The sequence below is a fragment of the Bison bison genome, unplaced genomic scaffold, assembly GCF_000754665.1.
Source record: "Bison bison bison isolate TAMUID 2011002044 unplaced genomic scaffold, Bison_UMD1.0 scf7180017864471, whole genome shotgun sequence".
Lineage (NCBI taxonomy): Eukaryota > Metazoa > Chordata > Mammalia > Artiodactyla > Bovidae > Bison > Bison bison.
In genome coordinates, this window is record NW_011495032.1 from 29239402 (window position 1) to 29254494 (window position 15093).

The 15093-nt window shown below is 41.6% G+C and overlaps 1 protein-coding gene across 1 annotated transcript in view; it reads right to left on the bottom strand.

The window, feature by feature from the left end:
* The window catches only part of MDH1B (malate dehydrogenase 1B, NAD (soluble)), a 32006-nt gene that overhangs the window by 2803 nt on the left and 14110 nt on the right, over positions 1 to 15093 (bottom strand). The window contains exons 6-10 of the mRNA XM_010861052.1: positions 12041 to 12182; positions 10523 to 10686; positions 7664 to 7803; positions 7294 to 7345; positions 970 to 1050 (exon numbers count right to left, since the gene is read on the bottom strand). Of these exons, the coding sequence (XP_010859354.1) occupies positions 970 to 1050; positions 7294 to 7345; positions 7664 to 7803; positions 10523 to 10686; positions 12041 to 12182 (579 nt within the window). The remainder of the gene's footprint in view (positions 1 to 969; positions 1051 to 7293; positions 7346 to 7663; positions 7804 to 10522; positions 10687 to 12040; positions 12183 to 15093) is intronic.

Consider the following 15093-nt stretch of genomic DNA (forward strand, 5'->3'; position numbering starts at 1 on the left):
GTTTTTCCTTCTGGTGGGACACCTTTCACAATCTCTTCCCTACCTGCCCCTCCATGAGCACACCTCCTTTCACCAAGTTACAGGAGTGATTCTTACTCCTCCTTTGAGGCTCAGTTCCCATTTTATCTCTTCTTGAAAGCCCCTTTCCTAGCACTCTTTATGTGGTTTCCCTATACCCTGGGCCTCTCTCTATCATAACACTTATCTCTCAACAGGGTAGTTTTTGCTCTGCTTTGCTGTCTCCCATGCTAGACGGTGAGCACTTTGAGGGCAAGGAAGAAATCTGATCTATGTTGACATTCCTAGCACCTCTCAAAATGTGTATGTGAGTGTGTGATAAAAATATATAACATGGAATTTACCCTTTTCACAAAATTTTAAATCTATAGTACAGAACCGTTAAACATATGTACCTCATGGTATGGCCGTCTGCTAGAATTTTTTCATCCTGTGTGACTAAACCAGCACAGTTTCTGAATAAATAAATAAGTGCTTATTTGATTATTTTTACCATCTTAAGTCTCAGCTAGATTTCAAAATATCATTAAATTTCCTCCTTCACACATTACAAGGATCTTTTCTTTCCTTGTGAGTTTCTAGATTACTTGCTTCGTTCCTTTGTGTCCTATCTTGCCCTGTTTCGTTGCGTTTTTTAATTCACTGTGTATCTTGGTGTTCACTTTTTTGTATTCTCCAGGGCTCCTTTCCCTGTGTTTGTGTGGCCACAGCTGCCTTACTATGGGCCCCAGTGTCTTTCACAGTGACCAGTATCTAGAAGGTACTTAGTGAATATCTGGTACTTTCCTTCAAAGATTTCAATAGATTTTTAACAATGATATTTTTGGGTATAGGATGAGGGAGATGAAAGATTTAACTTCCATTTTATAGCTAACAGATGATCCTTTCTCTGAAATTTCATGTTAAGCTTTGGATAAAAGCGCATTTCTTTTTTCCAAATGATATACCTACCATCTGACACTTTTCGACGTTCCTGATGGTCATTTTTGGTGGGTAAGGTGGTCTTTACATCTTCTTGGTTTAAGTCAGTTTCTAAAAGTAGGGAAATTAAGTATTAAATTAATTGAAAAGATTAAACAAATCTCATACATGAATTATCTCATTGATATGATAATAAGCAGAAATTTCCACAATCTGCCAAGTTCTGATTATTTTCAATGCGCTAATCTTGGAATCTTTGGAACAGTGTTTTGGGCAAGGTACAAGGGTCCAATGGTGAGAGAGTCATGATCAAATGAGTGAACACACATACGTGTGTGTGTGTGTGTGTGTGTGTGTGTGTGTATGGGGCTTCCCTGTTGGCTCAGACGGTAAAGAATCTGCCTACAATGCAGGAGACCCAGGGACCCAGGTTAGAAGATCCCCTGGAGAAAGGGAATGGTTACCCACTCCAGCATTCTTGCCTGGAGAATTCCATTCTTGCCAGAGAAGTCTGGCGGGCTACAGTTCATGGGGTTGCAAAGAGTCAGACGTGACTGAATGACTAATACATGTATGTATATGACAACTCTTGTTAATAAAAACATAGCATAAAATCAGGTCATTTTCTTTCAGAAAACCTTCTACAATGCAAGGGTTATGAGAAATTTAGGACTAACAATCAGTCAATGGAGTCAAGTTTAGAATGACTGCCTTATCAGTCAATATCATAAGAAGAGTTTGCAACTCTTGCCTGCCAGGCCAGAAAAGAAGGCCTTACATTCTGAGCATACAAAAGTTCAAGGTAAATGCAACTCCTCATTGGACTTCTGTACCCACTCCCACCTGCATGATGTCTTGAGGCTTTGTTTGGTCTGGCCCACTCCTGGCAACTTGACCACCAGCCAGAACTGGGTCTCAAGTCTCAAAAGCTACCCTCTGTGCATAACCTCGTTTCCTTGTGGTCTCTCTGCACTTCCTGCACTGCTGGTACTTTGACCTCATTAAACCTTCTTGGGTATGACCAAGGGCACTCTTTGGTACCCTGCCAGCTTCTCTTTACTAGTTAATCAATTCTGAGGGGCAGCAACTTCTTAAATTGGTTGAAATCTGTATCACACTGATTGTTCAATGTTTTCAATATTATCCTACCCCTGCCTAGATTTTCTAAATGTTATTTCTACTTATCCTCCCTTCTTTATCCAGTAGAGACCCCCTGTAGTCCATTACTTCATCAGCTTTCTTTCAATTACCCTCTCTCCACTGCCTCACTTGCTTCCAACCCAAATGCCAAGCAGAGTAACAAAAGTGCACTCATTTTTCTGTTCCCATGTTAATACCAATGACCAAATCACCTGAGCACCCATTTAGGGTGCCAGTCAAACAAGACACACACATACAAGAAAAAAAAATAGGAGAAACATAAAAACTTTGGGAAGATAATTTGATATTCCACATAAAGTCATCATGGAAATACTCAGAATTTTGTTGGAATACTGTATAGTGTTATCTTTATTCCAAATGTTATTTGTATTCTAAGTGGAGGGGTGGCAGCACTCTCTGATATTTCAGAACTTACTGCAAATCATACATCTGGAATTCCTTTCCTGCATCCAGGCAGCTGAGCACCATTACAAGCAATCACACAAATGTACACTGGAGTTATTACAAATGTTACTGTCTTTAAATTCCACTGAGACCTTAGATCTGAAAGAAAATTATGACTTTTTCCATTGTCCTTCTTTCCTTTCCTCTTAACAAATTATTTCAAATCTTCACCTCTTTCCTTACAACCCTAGCTTCCCCCTGGACTTTGATCACTGGTACCTAGCCTTACTGCCATTTTTGTTCTGAATCCCTCCCCCGCCTCCACAAAATTCCCTGCATCCTATCCATCACCTCTCCCTTCTCTGAGGTCTCGGCAGAAGAGATGCTTCCTGTTGGTATCTGATCCCTGTGCTCTGAAGCTTGTTTTCTATTGCTATCTTGAGGATCTTTCTCCTCACATTCCTCCTTCTCCAATGGTAGTTGAATGTTAACACCCATCCATCCAGATATCTCTCTGACACATATTTTTGAATGTGTCAAACATACCCGCAGAATGAAATTTAAAAGGCACGAGAGACCAAGCAGTGAAGAAGTCTCCCTTCCTCAAACAGTCAGGTCCTTCCCCACAGGGTCACCATGGTTATCAACTTCTAAAAGACTACCAGTTAGTTACTGATGACTCTGTAGCCTCATCTCCAGCCCAGATCTCTCTCCTGGCCTCCAGAGACCATGGGTCCCTTACCCACTGGACACAGATGCCTCTGGAAAACCTGCTTCTTCTTCTATAGCCCTTGCCTTGACCACAGCTTCCCAATAATTTTCATTATTTAGCACACATAAAAAATGACCAAGACAATAGAGGCAACCAGCCTGGGGACTCCAGTTGCTCCAGATTCAGTCTCTGGAGCTAAGGAGATCACTAGCTCCATGTCCCAACCCATGTGTGGCTGATGGTTTGGGAAGTTCTGTCTTAAGGAATGTCTCCACCATATGTCGAGATGCCAAACACGTTGGGGCATTCTTCATCCCATCCCAAGCTCTCTCTTACCCTATATCTCAGATGATCAAGTTCTGTTAACTTTATATCTTCAAATCTAGCCCCTTCTCTACATTTCATGGCCACTTCTTGGTTAGGGCCCTCATAATTACTCTACCTGCCAAAAAAGCCCCCAAACTGGTCTTACTACTACTTCCGCTCTCTCCCATCCAATACATTCTTCCTATTATGAACACAGTGATCATTTCAAATTTTAAATTTGCTCCTGTGCCTCTCCTACCTAAAGTCCTTCACTGGTTTTAACAAGATTAGGTAACCTTTCCACTTTCTAACACTTTTCACCTCAAATTTTATTTTATAGATAAAATGAATTGGCAGTTCTCAGAAATTTTTGCCTTATATTTCTGCCTTTGTATATGCCTGTTGCTCTCGCTGAATGGACCAACCCTTCCATTTACCCCCATCTTAGCTAACACCTTCTTTTTTCTCATGACTTCGTTTAGATGCCACCTTGTCCAGAAAGACCTTCCATCCTGTCCTCACGGGGGCCCTTTTCTGTTCTCAGCACACACGTCCTCAGGCCCACAGCACTCAGTACCCTGGCTCCACAGCAAGTCTGTAGTTTCTGGGGCTTGGTCCTCCCTGCCGACACTGGTTTCAATTTTGCCTCTCTGTTCCACAAAACTGTTGGGCTCTCATCAAAGTCACGAATGTCGTCGGTGTCCTACTTCAATTGGGAACTTTACAGGTCTCATTTTATTTGATCCCCTGGTAGCATCCCACAGTGCAGACCAGCCTTCATTCCCAAAACAATGCCTTTTGGTCTTCCATGGCATCAGATTCCAGGGTGTGTCCCGCTCTCTGATCACCCCATTTAGAGTCAGTCCTCTGTCAGCTGTTCTACTGAATCATTAAAGGCTAAGTTCCTCCAGGCCTTCTCTCTCTCTCCAATCTCCATCATGCTTATGGCCTTACTTCTATTGAATTGGCCAAAAAGTTGGTTCGAGTTTAAAGTCTTATAAAAACTCGACCGAACTTTCTGGCCAACCCAATATATATAAGGTCAGCAACTCCCAGTTTGATAAATGTAGTTCAGATCCTGATGGGAGAAGGCAATGGCACCCCACTCCAATACTGTTGCCCGGAAAATCCCATGGATGGAGGAGCCTGGTAGGCTACAGTCCATGAGGTCGCTAAGAGTCGGATACGACTCAGCAACTTCACTTTCACTTTCATGTGTTGGAGAAGGAAATGGCAACCCACTCCAGTATTCTTGCCTGGAGAATCCCAGGGACAGGGGAGCCTGGTGGGCTGCTGTCTATGGGGTCGTACACAGTCGGACATGACTGAAGCAACTTAGCAGTAGCAGCAGATCCTGATGAGCTCCAGAGAGTATGTTGTATCTTATCTGTTGTATCTGTTTGAGATACCCCCACAGGTATTTCAGAATCAAAATGTAAGCAACTAATACAAAAATTAAAATAAAAAACAAAATTAAGCAACTAAACTTATTCCTCCTGTACCCTGGCACCACACATCCTCTCCCACCTAACACACACACACACACAAATATACACAGGCACACACACACTCTCTCTTTCTCAAATAATGTTCCTCTACCATTTTTTCCCCCATATTGATAAACCCACCCAGTTACTTAACCAAAAGAAGTCAGAGTCTTCTGAGATTCCCCAGAGCCAATCCATAGTCAAGTCTTGATAATTCTACCTCCTAAATGTCTTTCAAAATTCTACAGCCTTCAGCCTTAGCTGTAATCGTCTCTTCCTTGTGTCACTCTGCTACCCTCCTGATACCAGTCTTCTGCAAACAGTCTCGCCTTGGTTCCAATCTGTTTTCCAAACTGATCACAACCTGATTGGGTCATTCTTCGTCCAGAAGCCTGTGCAACTCTCATCTACCCTTCTCCACTCGCTCTCTCAGCTTCATCTCATTAGGCTTTGGCCACACAAGGTATTTTTTGCAGTTTTTCCAACACGATGATGTATGCTTTCCTGTGTCAGCTTCTTTGATCACATCCCCAGGCAAATGCCTTCACAGCACACTGTACTTCTCATTCTGAGATTCACTACAGCTATAGCCCTTGGTATAATTTATGATCCCTGATGAACTGTAGGTTTCAAAAGGCAAGAATGGGTCTATCTTATCCACCCCCATATTTCTAACTCCTAGCACTGGCTGATGGTCGACATTCCATCAACAATGGTAGAAGGAACGGATGTTGAGCTCTCAAAAGACACTTGATGAAAGCTCTTTCTTTGAGTGAATTTATTTATTTATTTTTGTATTTGCATATTTCAGATGAGGTTTTCTGTAAGGAAAGAAAGATGAGAACACTTCCTTGTGAGTTCACAATTAGAGAAAATATCAATAAGAAAACTAAGCTTATTGAAAGTTATTTTTTAAAGTTACCTAAAGGTAATTGTAAGTATTGTGAGTTTCACAAATATACAAAAAGATATGTTGAATTCCTGATCCCTGGTATCAGTAAATGTGACCTTCCTTGGAAATACAGTTTTAGCAGATATAATCAAGTTAAGATGGGGTCAAATTGGATTAAGGTGGGCTCCCAAGGCAATGCTGGGAGGAAGGCAGGAGGAGAAGGGAGTGACAGAGGATGAGATGGTTGGATGGCATCACTGACTCAATGGACATGAATTTGAGCAAACTCCTAGAGATGGTGAAGGACAGGGAAGCCTGGCATGCTGCAGTTCATGGGATTTCAGAGTCTGACACAACTGACGGACTGAACAACAACCAAGGCAATGACTGGTGTTCTTCCCGAGAGAGATCTGGAAACAGGTACACACAGAGGGAAGACAGACTTGTGAAGACAATGGATGAGACTGGTATGAAGCAGCTACAAGCCAAGAATGCCAATCATCACCACCAGAAGGTAAAAGAGGCATGGAAGAATTCTTTCCTAGAGCCTTCAGAGAGAGAGTGTGGCTTTGCTGACACCTTGATTTAGGTCTCCTGGTCTCTAGGACTGTGAGAGAATAAAGTTCTGTTGTTTTAAGCCACCCATGTGTGGTACTTTGTTACGGCAGCTCTAGGAAACTAATACATATGGTTAGAATCCGCCTGCCAACGTAGGAGACTTGGGTTTGGTCCCTGGGTTGGGAAGACCCCCTGGAGAAGGAAATGGCAACCCACTCTGGTATTCTTGCCTGTAAGATTCCAGGGACAGAGGGGCCTGGTGGGCTATAGTCCATGGGGTCACATGCACATGACTTAGTGACTGAAGAACAACCATGATACACAAAGTTTATAAGAGAATAGGGAGTAGTGGCATTAAGATGTGATTTCTTGGACTTCCTTGGTGGCACAGTGGATAAGAAGCTGCCTGCCAATGCAGGGGACATGGGTTTGATCCCTGGTCCAGGAAGATTGCACATGCTGTGGGCAACTGAGCCCATGCATCATAACTGCTGAGCTTATGTGCCACAACCACTGAAGCCTGCAAGCCTAGAGCCTGTGCTCCGCAACAAGAGAAGCCACTGCAGTGAGAAGCCTACAGACCGCATCTAGAGAGTGGCCCACACACAGCACAAAGACCCAGCATAGCCAAAAATAAACAAGCAAAAGAAGAAAAGTTTTAAAGGTGTGATTTCTTTAGCATTCTTATCAGATACTTCAAAGGATACACTATACCTATAGTTTATTTTGTCAATAATTTACCTGAAAAGTGATGAAATATGGATTAAATTTATTTAAATAGTGATTTTGTTTTAACACATACTTTAATACTATTTTAATAGCAGCCCTATAAAATTTCATATCTAATAGATTACCTGATTGATATGGCTGAAAATTTGCCAACTCTCCAACTGCAACAAGTTGCTCCTGTGGAAAAATTTTGCAAAAAAGTTTTGTAATCAGAGAATTAAATGACCACATTAGTAACCTAATCATTCTTTACTAGAAATGTACTTTGATTCTGGATATTTAAGTAACCAACTACTATCTTTAACATACTAGAAATTACACAATCAAATAAGTAGCGATCTTCTGCTGATTTCTCAAAACTTTTATGACCTTCTATTGTTCCTAGGAATAAGATGCAAATTGAAACCACAGTAAAACAGCGTATGCCTTGATCTAGGGGAATCCATTTTAAGGCCATTATTAAAGTCAGTTTCCTTGTGGCTATTCTGACATTACCTGAATTAGATCATTTGCCATTCTGGTCATTGCTTGTTGACTTATTTCTGTATTTTTGAGATCTGTAAGAACCACCCAAGTTCCATTCTCAAATTTCACAGGCATAGAAAAGACAATCCCTTTAGGAATACCAAACTGGCCTGCAGGGAATAAACACAAAGCAAAGCAAGATAAAAGCACTCGGATAAATAAAGCTTCCTGGTGACACTGTAGAGAAGGACAGACATGGTTTTAAATGACATGGTTTTTAATGATAATAGTGGACCTAAACTTTCACTGTTCCTTCTTTATCCCTTTCATCCCTGCTGGGTTCACTTGGCCTGCCCCTGCCTCTAGGACTAATGCAGTCCTTCTCTCCCACCTTGTCTGGATTCCTTTTGTCTGCTTCGTTAGTTTTTCCTTGGGCCTCTAGGTAGCCCCTGAGCCCTAGACACTTGTCCAATCTGGCCTTTGCTCTTTCAACCTATGACTGCAATCACAGAGCCAAGGAGCGGGCACTGGGAAGGAGAGCTGGTGATTTTCTCACAATTCCAGTTCCCAATTTGAATGTGCTCCAAATAAAAAGATTGATAATGTTTATTACTAACTGAGCAACCTTCAGATAAAATGCCTCCTGTTTTCATGCCTCAATCAAGTAGGAAAATTATTCACACCATTCTAGTCATCAAAAATGTTGTCACTATGGAGAACAGTGTGGAGGTTCCTTAAAAAACTAAAGTTACCATATGATCCTGTAATCCCACTCCTGGGCATGTTTGTGGAGAAAACTCTAATTTGAAAAGATATATGCATTCCAAAATTCATAGTACTATTTATAATAGCCAAGATGTAAGAGTAACCTAAACATCCATTGATAGATGACTGGATAAAGAAGATGTGTTAATGTATTATAACGAAATACTACTCACCCATAAAAAAGAGTGAAATAATTCCATTTGCAGTAATATGGATGGACCTAGAGATCATCATACTAAGTATGACAAAGATAAATACCATATGATATCACTTATATGTGAAACATAAAAAAAATGGATACAAATGAACTTATTTACAAAACAGAAGTAGACCCACATACATAGAAAACAACTCATGGTTACCAAAGAGAAAGAAGGGAGGGATAAATTAGAAGGATGGGATTGACATATACACACTGTGCTATGCTGCGCTTAGTCATGTCCAACTCTTTGCGACCCCATGGACTGTAGCCCGCCAGGCTCCTCTGTCCATGGGGATTCTCCAGGCAAGAATACTGCAGTGGGTTGCCATACCCTCCTCCAGGGGATCTTCCCCATCCAGGGATCGAATCTAGGGCTCCCGCATTGCAGGTGGATTCTTTACTGTCTGAGCCACCAGGGAAGCCCAAGAATACTGCAGTGGGAGCTTATATATGTGGTACCGTCTCAGGGACACAATGATCACTTGCTTCTCACCTCACTTGCCCTCAGCATTGAGCACTTATTGATGAATTCCTATAGAGATTAAACTTTTGGCCATGTGGAATCTTAGTTCCCTGACCAGGGTTCAAACCCACGCCCCCTGCAATGGAAGCATGGAGTACTAACCACTTCCCTAATTACACCAGGGACTTCCTAATTAAACTTTTTACCAAAAAAAGGTGAGGTTTTAAATGCCTAATTCACTAAAAAGGTAACACAGTGATTTGAATTCACATGATGGGATGTTCGTGCATTTTCACTTCAAATGAACAAGACTCTTTGAGCGTCTACCCATGAAGGAGCAACAAGAAGACCCAGCCAAGGCCCTGCCCTCAGAGTGGATGAACTCTAATGGAGAGGACATATGAGGCTAACAGCCCATCCGTAAAGGAAGGCTGTGATATCTTCTCCAATAGAGGAACACATGCTATGTGAGTACAGAGGAGAGACAGACATGAATTCTGACTTGCAGAATTTGGGGAGACTTCCTTGAGCTGCACCATAGTCACTGAAACACTGGGAAGAATCATGGTTCCATTAGTTACATAAAGGATACAAGAGGTGGATCACATCGGGGAGCAAGACAATAGGTTTAATTTGGAGTATGTCAGTTTGAAGTGACAACATGACATCCAGGTGGCAATGGTTCATAGGGCAGGGCTCAGCAGTGAGACCCAGGCCTGGAGCTTTGGGAATGAATGGGCTTTGCTCAGGGAGAATGGAAAGCTGTAAGGTAAGAGATACTCTAGGTAGAGCCTACGCTCTAGGTAGAGCGTCAGCTATTCTTTCTTTCCTATATTTTAAACACAGAAGTGCTCTGTATAGTTTCTAGCAGATTAAAATAGTAAGGATATAAAAATATATACACATCTTTTGCGGATGGAGAGCAAGCTTTCCACATTCCTGTGCCCTTTGTATCTTGCATCTGTGTCTTTGCTCCTGCGGCTCCTGCACCCAGGTGTTTTTCCCATACTTGTCTGTCAGGGAAACATGACTCAAACTTGCAGATGACACTTCTGAAGTGTCCCCTCCTTTATGATGCCTGTCTTGATTCTTTCTGCTGCCTACTGAAAACTGAACTTGCTTTCCCTTCTTCAGCTGGGAAACAGTGAGAAAAACTTAATGGAATGATTTCATTGACATATGTGACTCTCCTTTTCTCTGCTGTGAGTTTCCTAAAAGGCAGAAGCCAGGCCTTCTCCCTGTGTGTGTTCCCAGCACATACACACAAACTACTGCGGCATTGCTGAATGGACGAGTGAAGGAATGCACGCATGCATGCAAGATTACAGAATTGTGAAAATCCAGATAGCTCACAGAACCTGTAAAGAGGTAGACAGGTGAGGACACAAAAGTAGGAGCACAAGGCATACATTGAGGTTTTTAATCATAATAAAATACAAAAAAAAAAAACCAGATTTACCTTCACTCAGTACCCCTAGAGACACAATCTCCCCCGGGGGTGAGCCATGGCACCAGTATTTCAGCGTAGTGGCTATACTGTGCGCAGCTAACATGCCTCCGAATTGTCTTCCTGTGGCAGTCAGTGTTTTAAGACTTACCACAAACTCTCTGTTTACCCACTCCCTGTGAGGAGAGAAGGAAACGATTTTACAATGGAGAAAGGACTAGGAATGAAAAAGAATGTTCCCTGGGTCAGTGCGTCTAAATACAAGAAATCACCTCCACAAAACAGAAATATGACTTCCTGAATCCCTCTTCAAACTTCTTCAATCCCATAAAGAGTCAAGTAATTAAACAGGGCAGAAAGGAATCCTAAAGTTTCAAGCTAAAACCATGATAAAATAAATATGAACACAGAACAGTGGCCAAAGGCTGCAAGAGCAATTTCATCTACAGAATGTATTCTATGTAGAGGCTATCTTAGAGTCAGGGGTATCTTTCATTTTAAATAAAATATCATGAAATGCTGACTTCCTCATATTGGGAAGTAAGGAATTCTTAAGTTTTTATAATCTGAAGTTTAAAAACTCAGGGAATAGTCCAGCTGGACTAGAACAAGCATGAAAAGGCCGTCCTTGCTGAGCCAGCACAACAGCTCCAGGAGATGCTGGCCCTGCCAGGGAGCCATTCAGTGTAATCGCAGGAACTGTACTCCAAGAAGGTGAGCCCAAGGACACAAATTCTAGGCACAGGTGAAGGAAGGGAAGGGAAGAAAGGGGTGATGAGATGCATGTGCTACCCCTGGGAAAGTACTGCAAAGTTTAGAAAAAAGTTCCAAATGCGTCCCTCCCTCTGCTTCTTCCCATACTCTTTTTGAGATGGTGGTGCTGATTGTGACAGGCACAGTTCTGAGGGCCTTGCCTGTCTTAATCCATTTCGTCTTTCCGGGAACTCTGTAAGGCCCGTACTCTGTTACTGTTTCCAGTTGGCACACAGAAAAATCAGGGCACAGAGACACTAAGTAACTTCTCTAAAGTCACACAGCTAATAAGTGACTGAATGACAATTCCAACCGAGGTGGCTTGGCTCCAGAGACAATGCTTCTTAGTGCGTCTCGATTCTGTCTCTCCTGAGACTGAGCACCCAGCTTGGCCTGGACCTGCTCACCGGAATTCCTAATTCTCGAAGCTTGTTTCAACTAGTTTTGACTTGAACACATATCTCTGTCTTTGCGTTAAGCACTTTATATAGGTTTGCTTTAGCAATAACGTTAATGGAATATGTGAACCACTTTAAGGATAATCTGAAATATAAAAATTCATAATTCCAAAATCAAATAAATTGGAGGTGGGGTCTGACTGGTTGAAATTCTGTGGAATTTTCTTTGCTTCTTCAATAGAAAGCATAAATGAGGCTGAGTATGAACAATCAGGTTATTTTTGTACACAGATTTCTAAGATGATTTTTAAAAGATTATAACAATTATTATATGTTTATTCAATCTTGTTAGAATACTTCACTTAAAGAGATACCATACCTGTCAAAAAGCAGGCTTAAAACAGGGCGTGAATAGTGCGGAGGTCCCCAAATAGCGCTCTCATATCTGTAAACCTTGGCTTTTCTCAGATCAACGTAGTTATTTCCACTAATATTACCCCAAATGATCACATCTTTGATGCCTGTGAAGAAATTTTAAAAATAATATAACATAAAAAATGGCCTGCAGCCTTTGTTTGTGTGCTTGTTTTACAATTGGTCCTTTTAAAACAGACAGATTCATGCTCCCTAAAACTCTGCAAATGATGTGGATCATCTCCTTAATTGCCAGGGTTTGGCCATTCTTAATAATGGTTGTGGGTGGTGTGGGCACATGACTGTATTCAGGAGATACTGAAATGTTCCCTGAGTGAAACTGCTACTGAAAATGAAACCCCTGCTGTGATCCTAACATCATGCTCTGCTTGCCATGAAGAGGATTTTTTTTTTATCTGCTTTGATTCTGACAATGAGTCCTTGATTCTAGACTGGAATGAAAATTTGGGCAAGTCACTTGACTCCCTGCATGGCGTTCATTTCCTGCAATATGGGGGTGTTGAACTAAGAGGACCCCCGAGGAACACCTTAATCCACAGAGTTACTGAATCAGCTTGTATGTAGGAGGTACTTTTAGATGGGAGGCTCAGAAGAAAACAAATCAGCCCAAATTCCTGCAATATTCTGGGGGTGGAGGGGAGTGAGTGAGAAAATAACTACTAAAAACATGATACGTACTTCGAAGAAAAAGAAGAGGATGCAGTTAGAGAGAAATGGGGATTGGCATTTAATACGATTCTAATAATTGTGGATTTTTTACAAATGTATCCAAGGGGAAAGAAGGCATTTACTTATCAACTTATTTGCTTAAAAACTTAATTTCTTATCATTTCATACCACTTGCTAGTATGGCGATAGAATTCTTCCCATATGTATGAGCTAAGTTTGCTGTTGGCTTCAAGTAACAGAATGTCCTTCTGACTTAGTTTAACTGGAAGTTCACTTATCTCAATTAATAAGTCGAGGTAGGCAGTGACACTGGTATTTGTTCAGCAGCTCAAAGATGTTATTGTCTTGGCCCTCCCCTCATGGCCCAAAAACGGCTCCAGCAGTTTCAGTTACCACACTCTGAGAGTTGTGTTCAAAGGCAGGCAGTAGGAAAAAGAATCTTTCTTGTAAGCTTTAAGGCCCTTTATGGTTCTAAATGCCTTAAGTTACGCTAGAGAAAGTTACAGTGGACATCTGCTTTTTTTCCCCCTAACATCTCTTTTTTTTTTTTCTTTAACTGCATACAAGTTTTTCTTTAAGGTACCCCTCCCCAGTTTCAGCCCATTTGGTTTGGGTAAAGCTGTTCTCATACCTCAAGTCTATCAATGGGTACGAGACCTAGATTCCAGATTTCGGATCACAGCAGTTGATCCAATCTCCTATTCTGATCACAAGAGTTGAACAGATCTCCTGATCTCCAATCAGGAGATGGGCACATGGTCCAAGATTGAAGGCAAAAGGAGAAGAGGGTGGCAGAGGATGAGATGGTTAGATAGCATCACGGATTCAATGGACATGAACTTGGGCAAACTCTGGGAGATGGTAAGGGACAGGGAAGTCTGGTGCGCTATAGTCCATGGGGTTGCAAAGACTCAGACACAACTTAGCGACTGAACAACAACACATGGTCCAAGTGCAGCCAATGAGAAAATATTCTGCTAGATTTTATACAAAGAATTAAGAGAGTATCTTTTCCCCCCATGTGGTTATTGAACGATGATGCCAGGGGCCATTTTGCCACTTTTTAGAGAAAGTCAGTCTGAGAATCAGACCAAAGCTATGGAAAGCCAAGCTGAGTGATGAGCCAAGTGAGAGCACACCCAGGCTTGACATCATCATTTGAATTCCAGCATCTGGCTATGCCTAAATAAGAACTACCCCTGCACTGTTACGTGGGAAAATACCCTCTGTCTGACTTCTGTCTCTTTGAGTGGACTTTCTGTCACTTGTACGAAGCGAAAGGCAAAGGAGAAAAGGAAAGATATACTTAGTTGAATATAGAGTTTCAGAGAATAACAAGGAGAGATAAGAAAGCCTTCCTCAGTGATCAGTGCAAAGCAATAGAGGAAAACAATAGAATGGGAAAGACTAGAGATCTCCTCAAGAACATTAGAGATACCAAGGGAATATTTCATGCAAAGATGGGCACAATAAAGGACAGAAATGGTATGGACCTAATAGAAGAAGAAGATATTAAGAAGAGGTGGCAAGAATACAAAGAATTATACAAAAAAGATCTCATGACACAGATAATCATGATGGTGTGACCACTCACCTAGAGCCAGATATCCTGGAATGCAAAGTCAAGTAGGCCTTAGGAAGCATCACTATGAACAAAGCTAGTGGAGGTGATAGAATTCCAGTGGAGCTATTTCAAATCTTAAAAGATAATGCTGTCAAAGTGCTGCACTCAATATGCCAGCAAATTTGGAAAACACAGCAGTGACCACAGGACTGGAAAAGGTCAATTTTCATTCCAATCCTAAAGAAAGGCAATGCCAAAGAATGTTCAAACTACTGCACAATTGCACTCATCTCACACACTAGTAAAGTAATATTCAAAATTCTCCAAGTCAGGCTTCAACATTACGTGAACTGTGAACTTCCAGATGTTCAAGCTGGTTTTAGAAAAGACAGAGGAACCAGAGATCAAATTGCCAACATCCAGTGGATCATGGAAAAAGCAAGAGAGTTCCAGAAAAACATCTATTTCTGCTTTATTGACTATGCCGAAGCCTTTGACTGTGTGGATCACAACAAACTGGAAAATTCTGAAAGAGATGGGAATACCACACCACCTGACCTGCTTCTTAAGAAACCTGTATGCAGGTCAGGAAGCAACAGTTAGAACTGGGCATGGAACAACAGACTGGTTCCAAATAGGAAAAGGAGTATATCAAGGCTGTATATTGTCACCCTGCTTATTTAACTTATATGCAGAGTACATCATGAGAAACGCTGGACTGGAAGAAACACAAGCTGGAATCAAGATTGCCGGGAGAAATACTG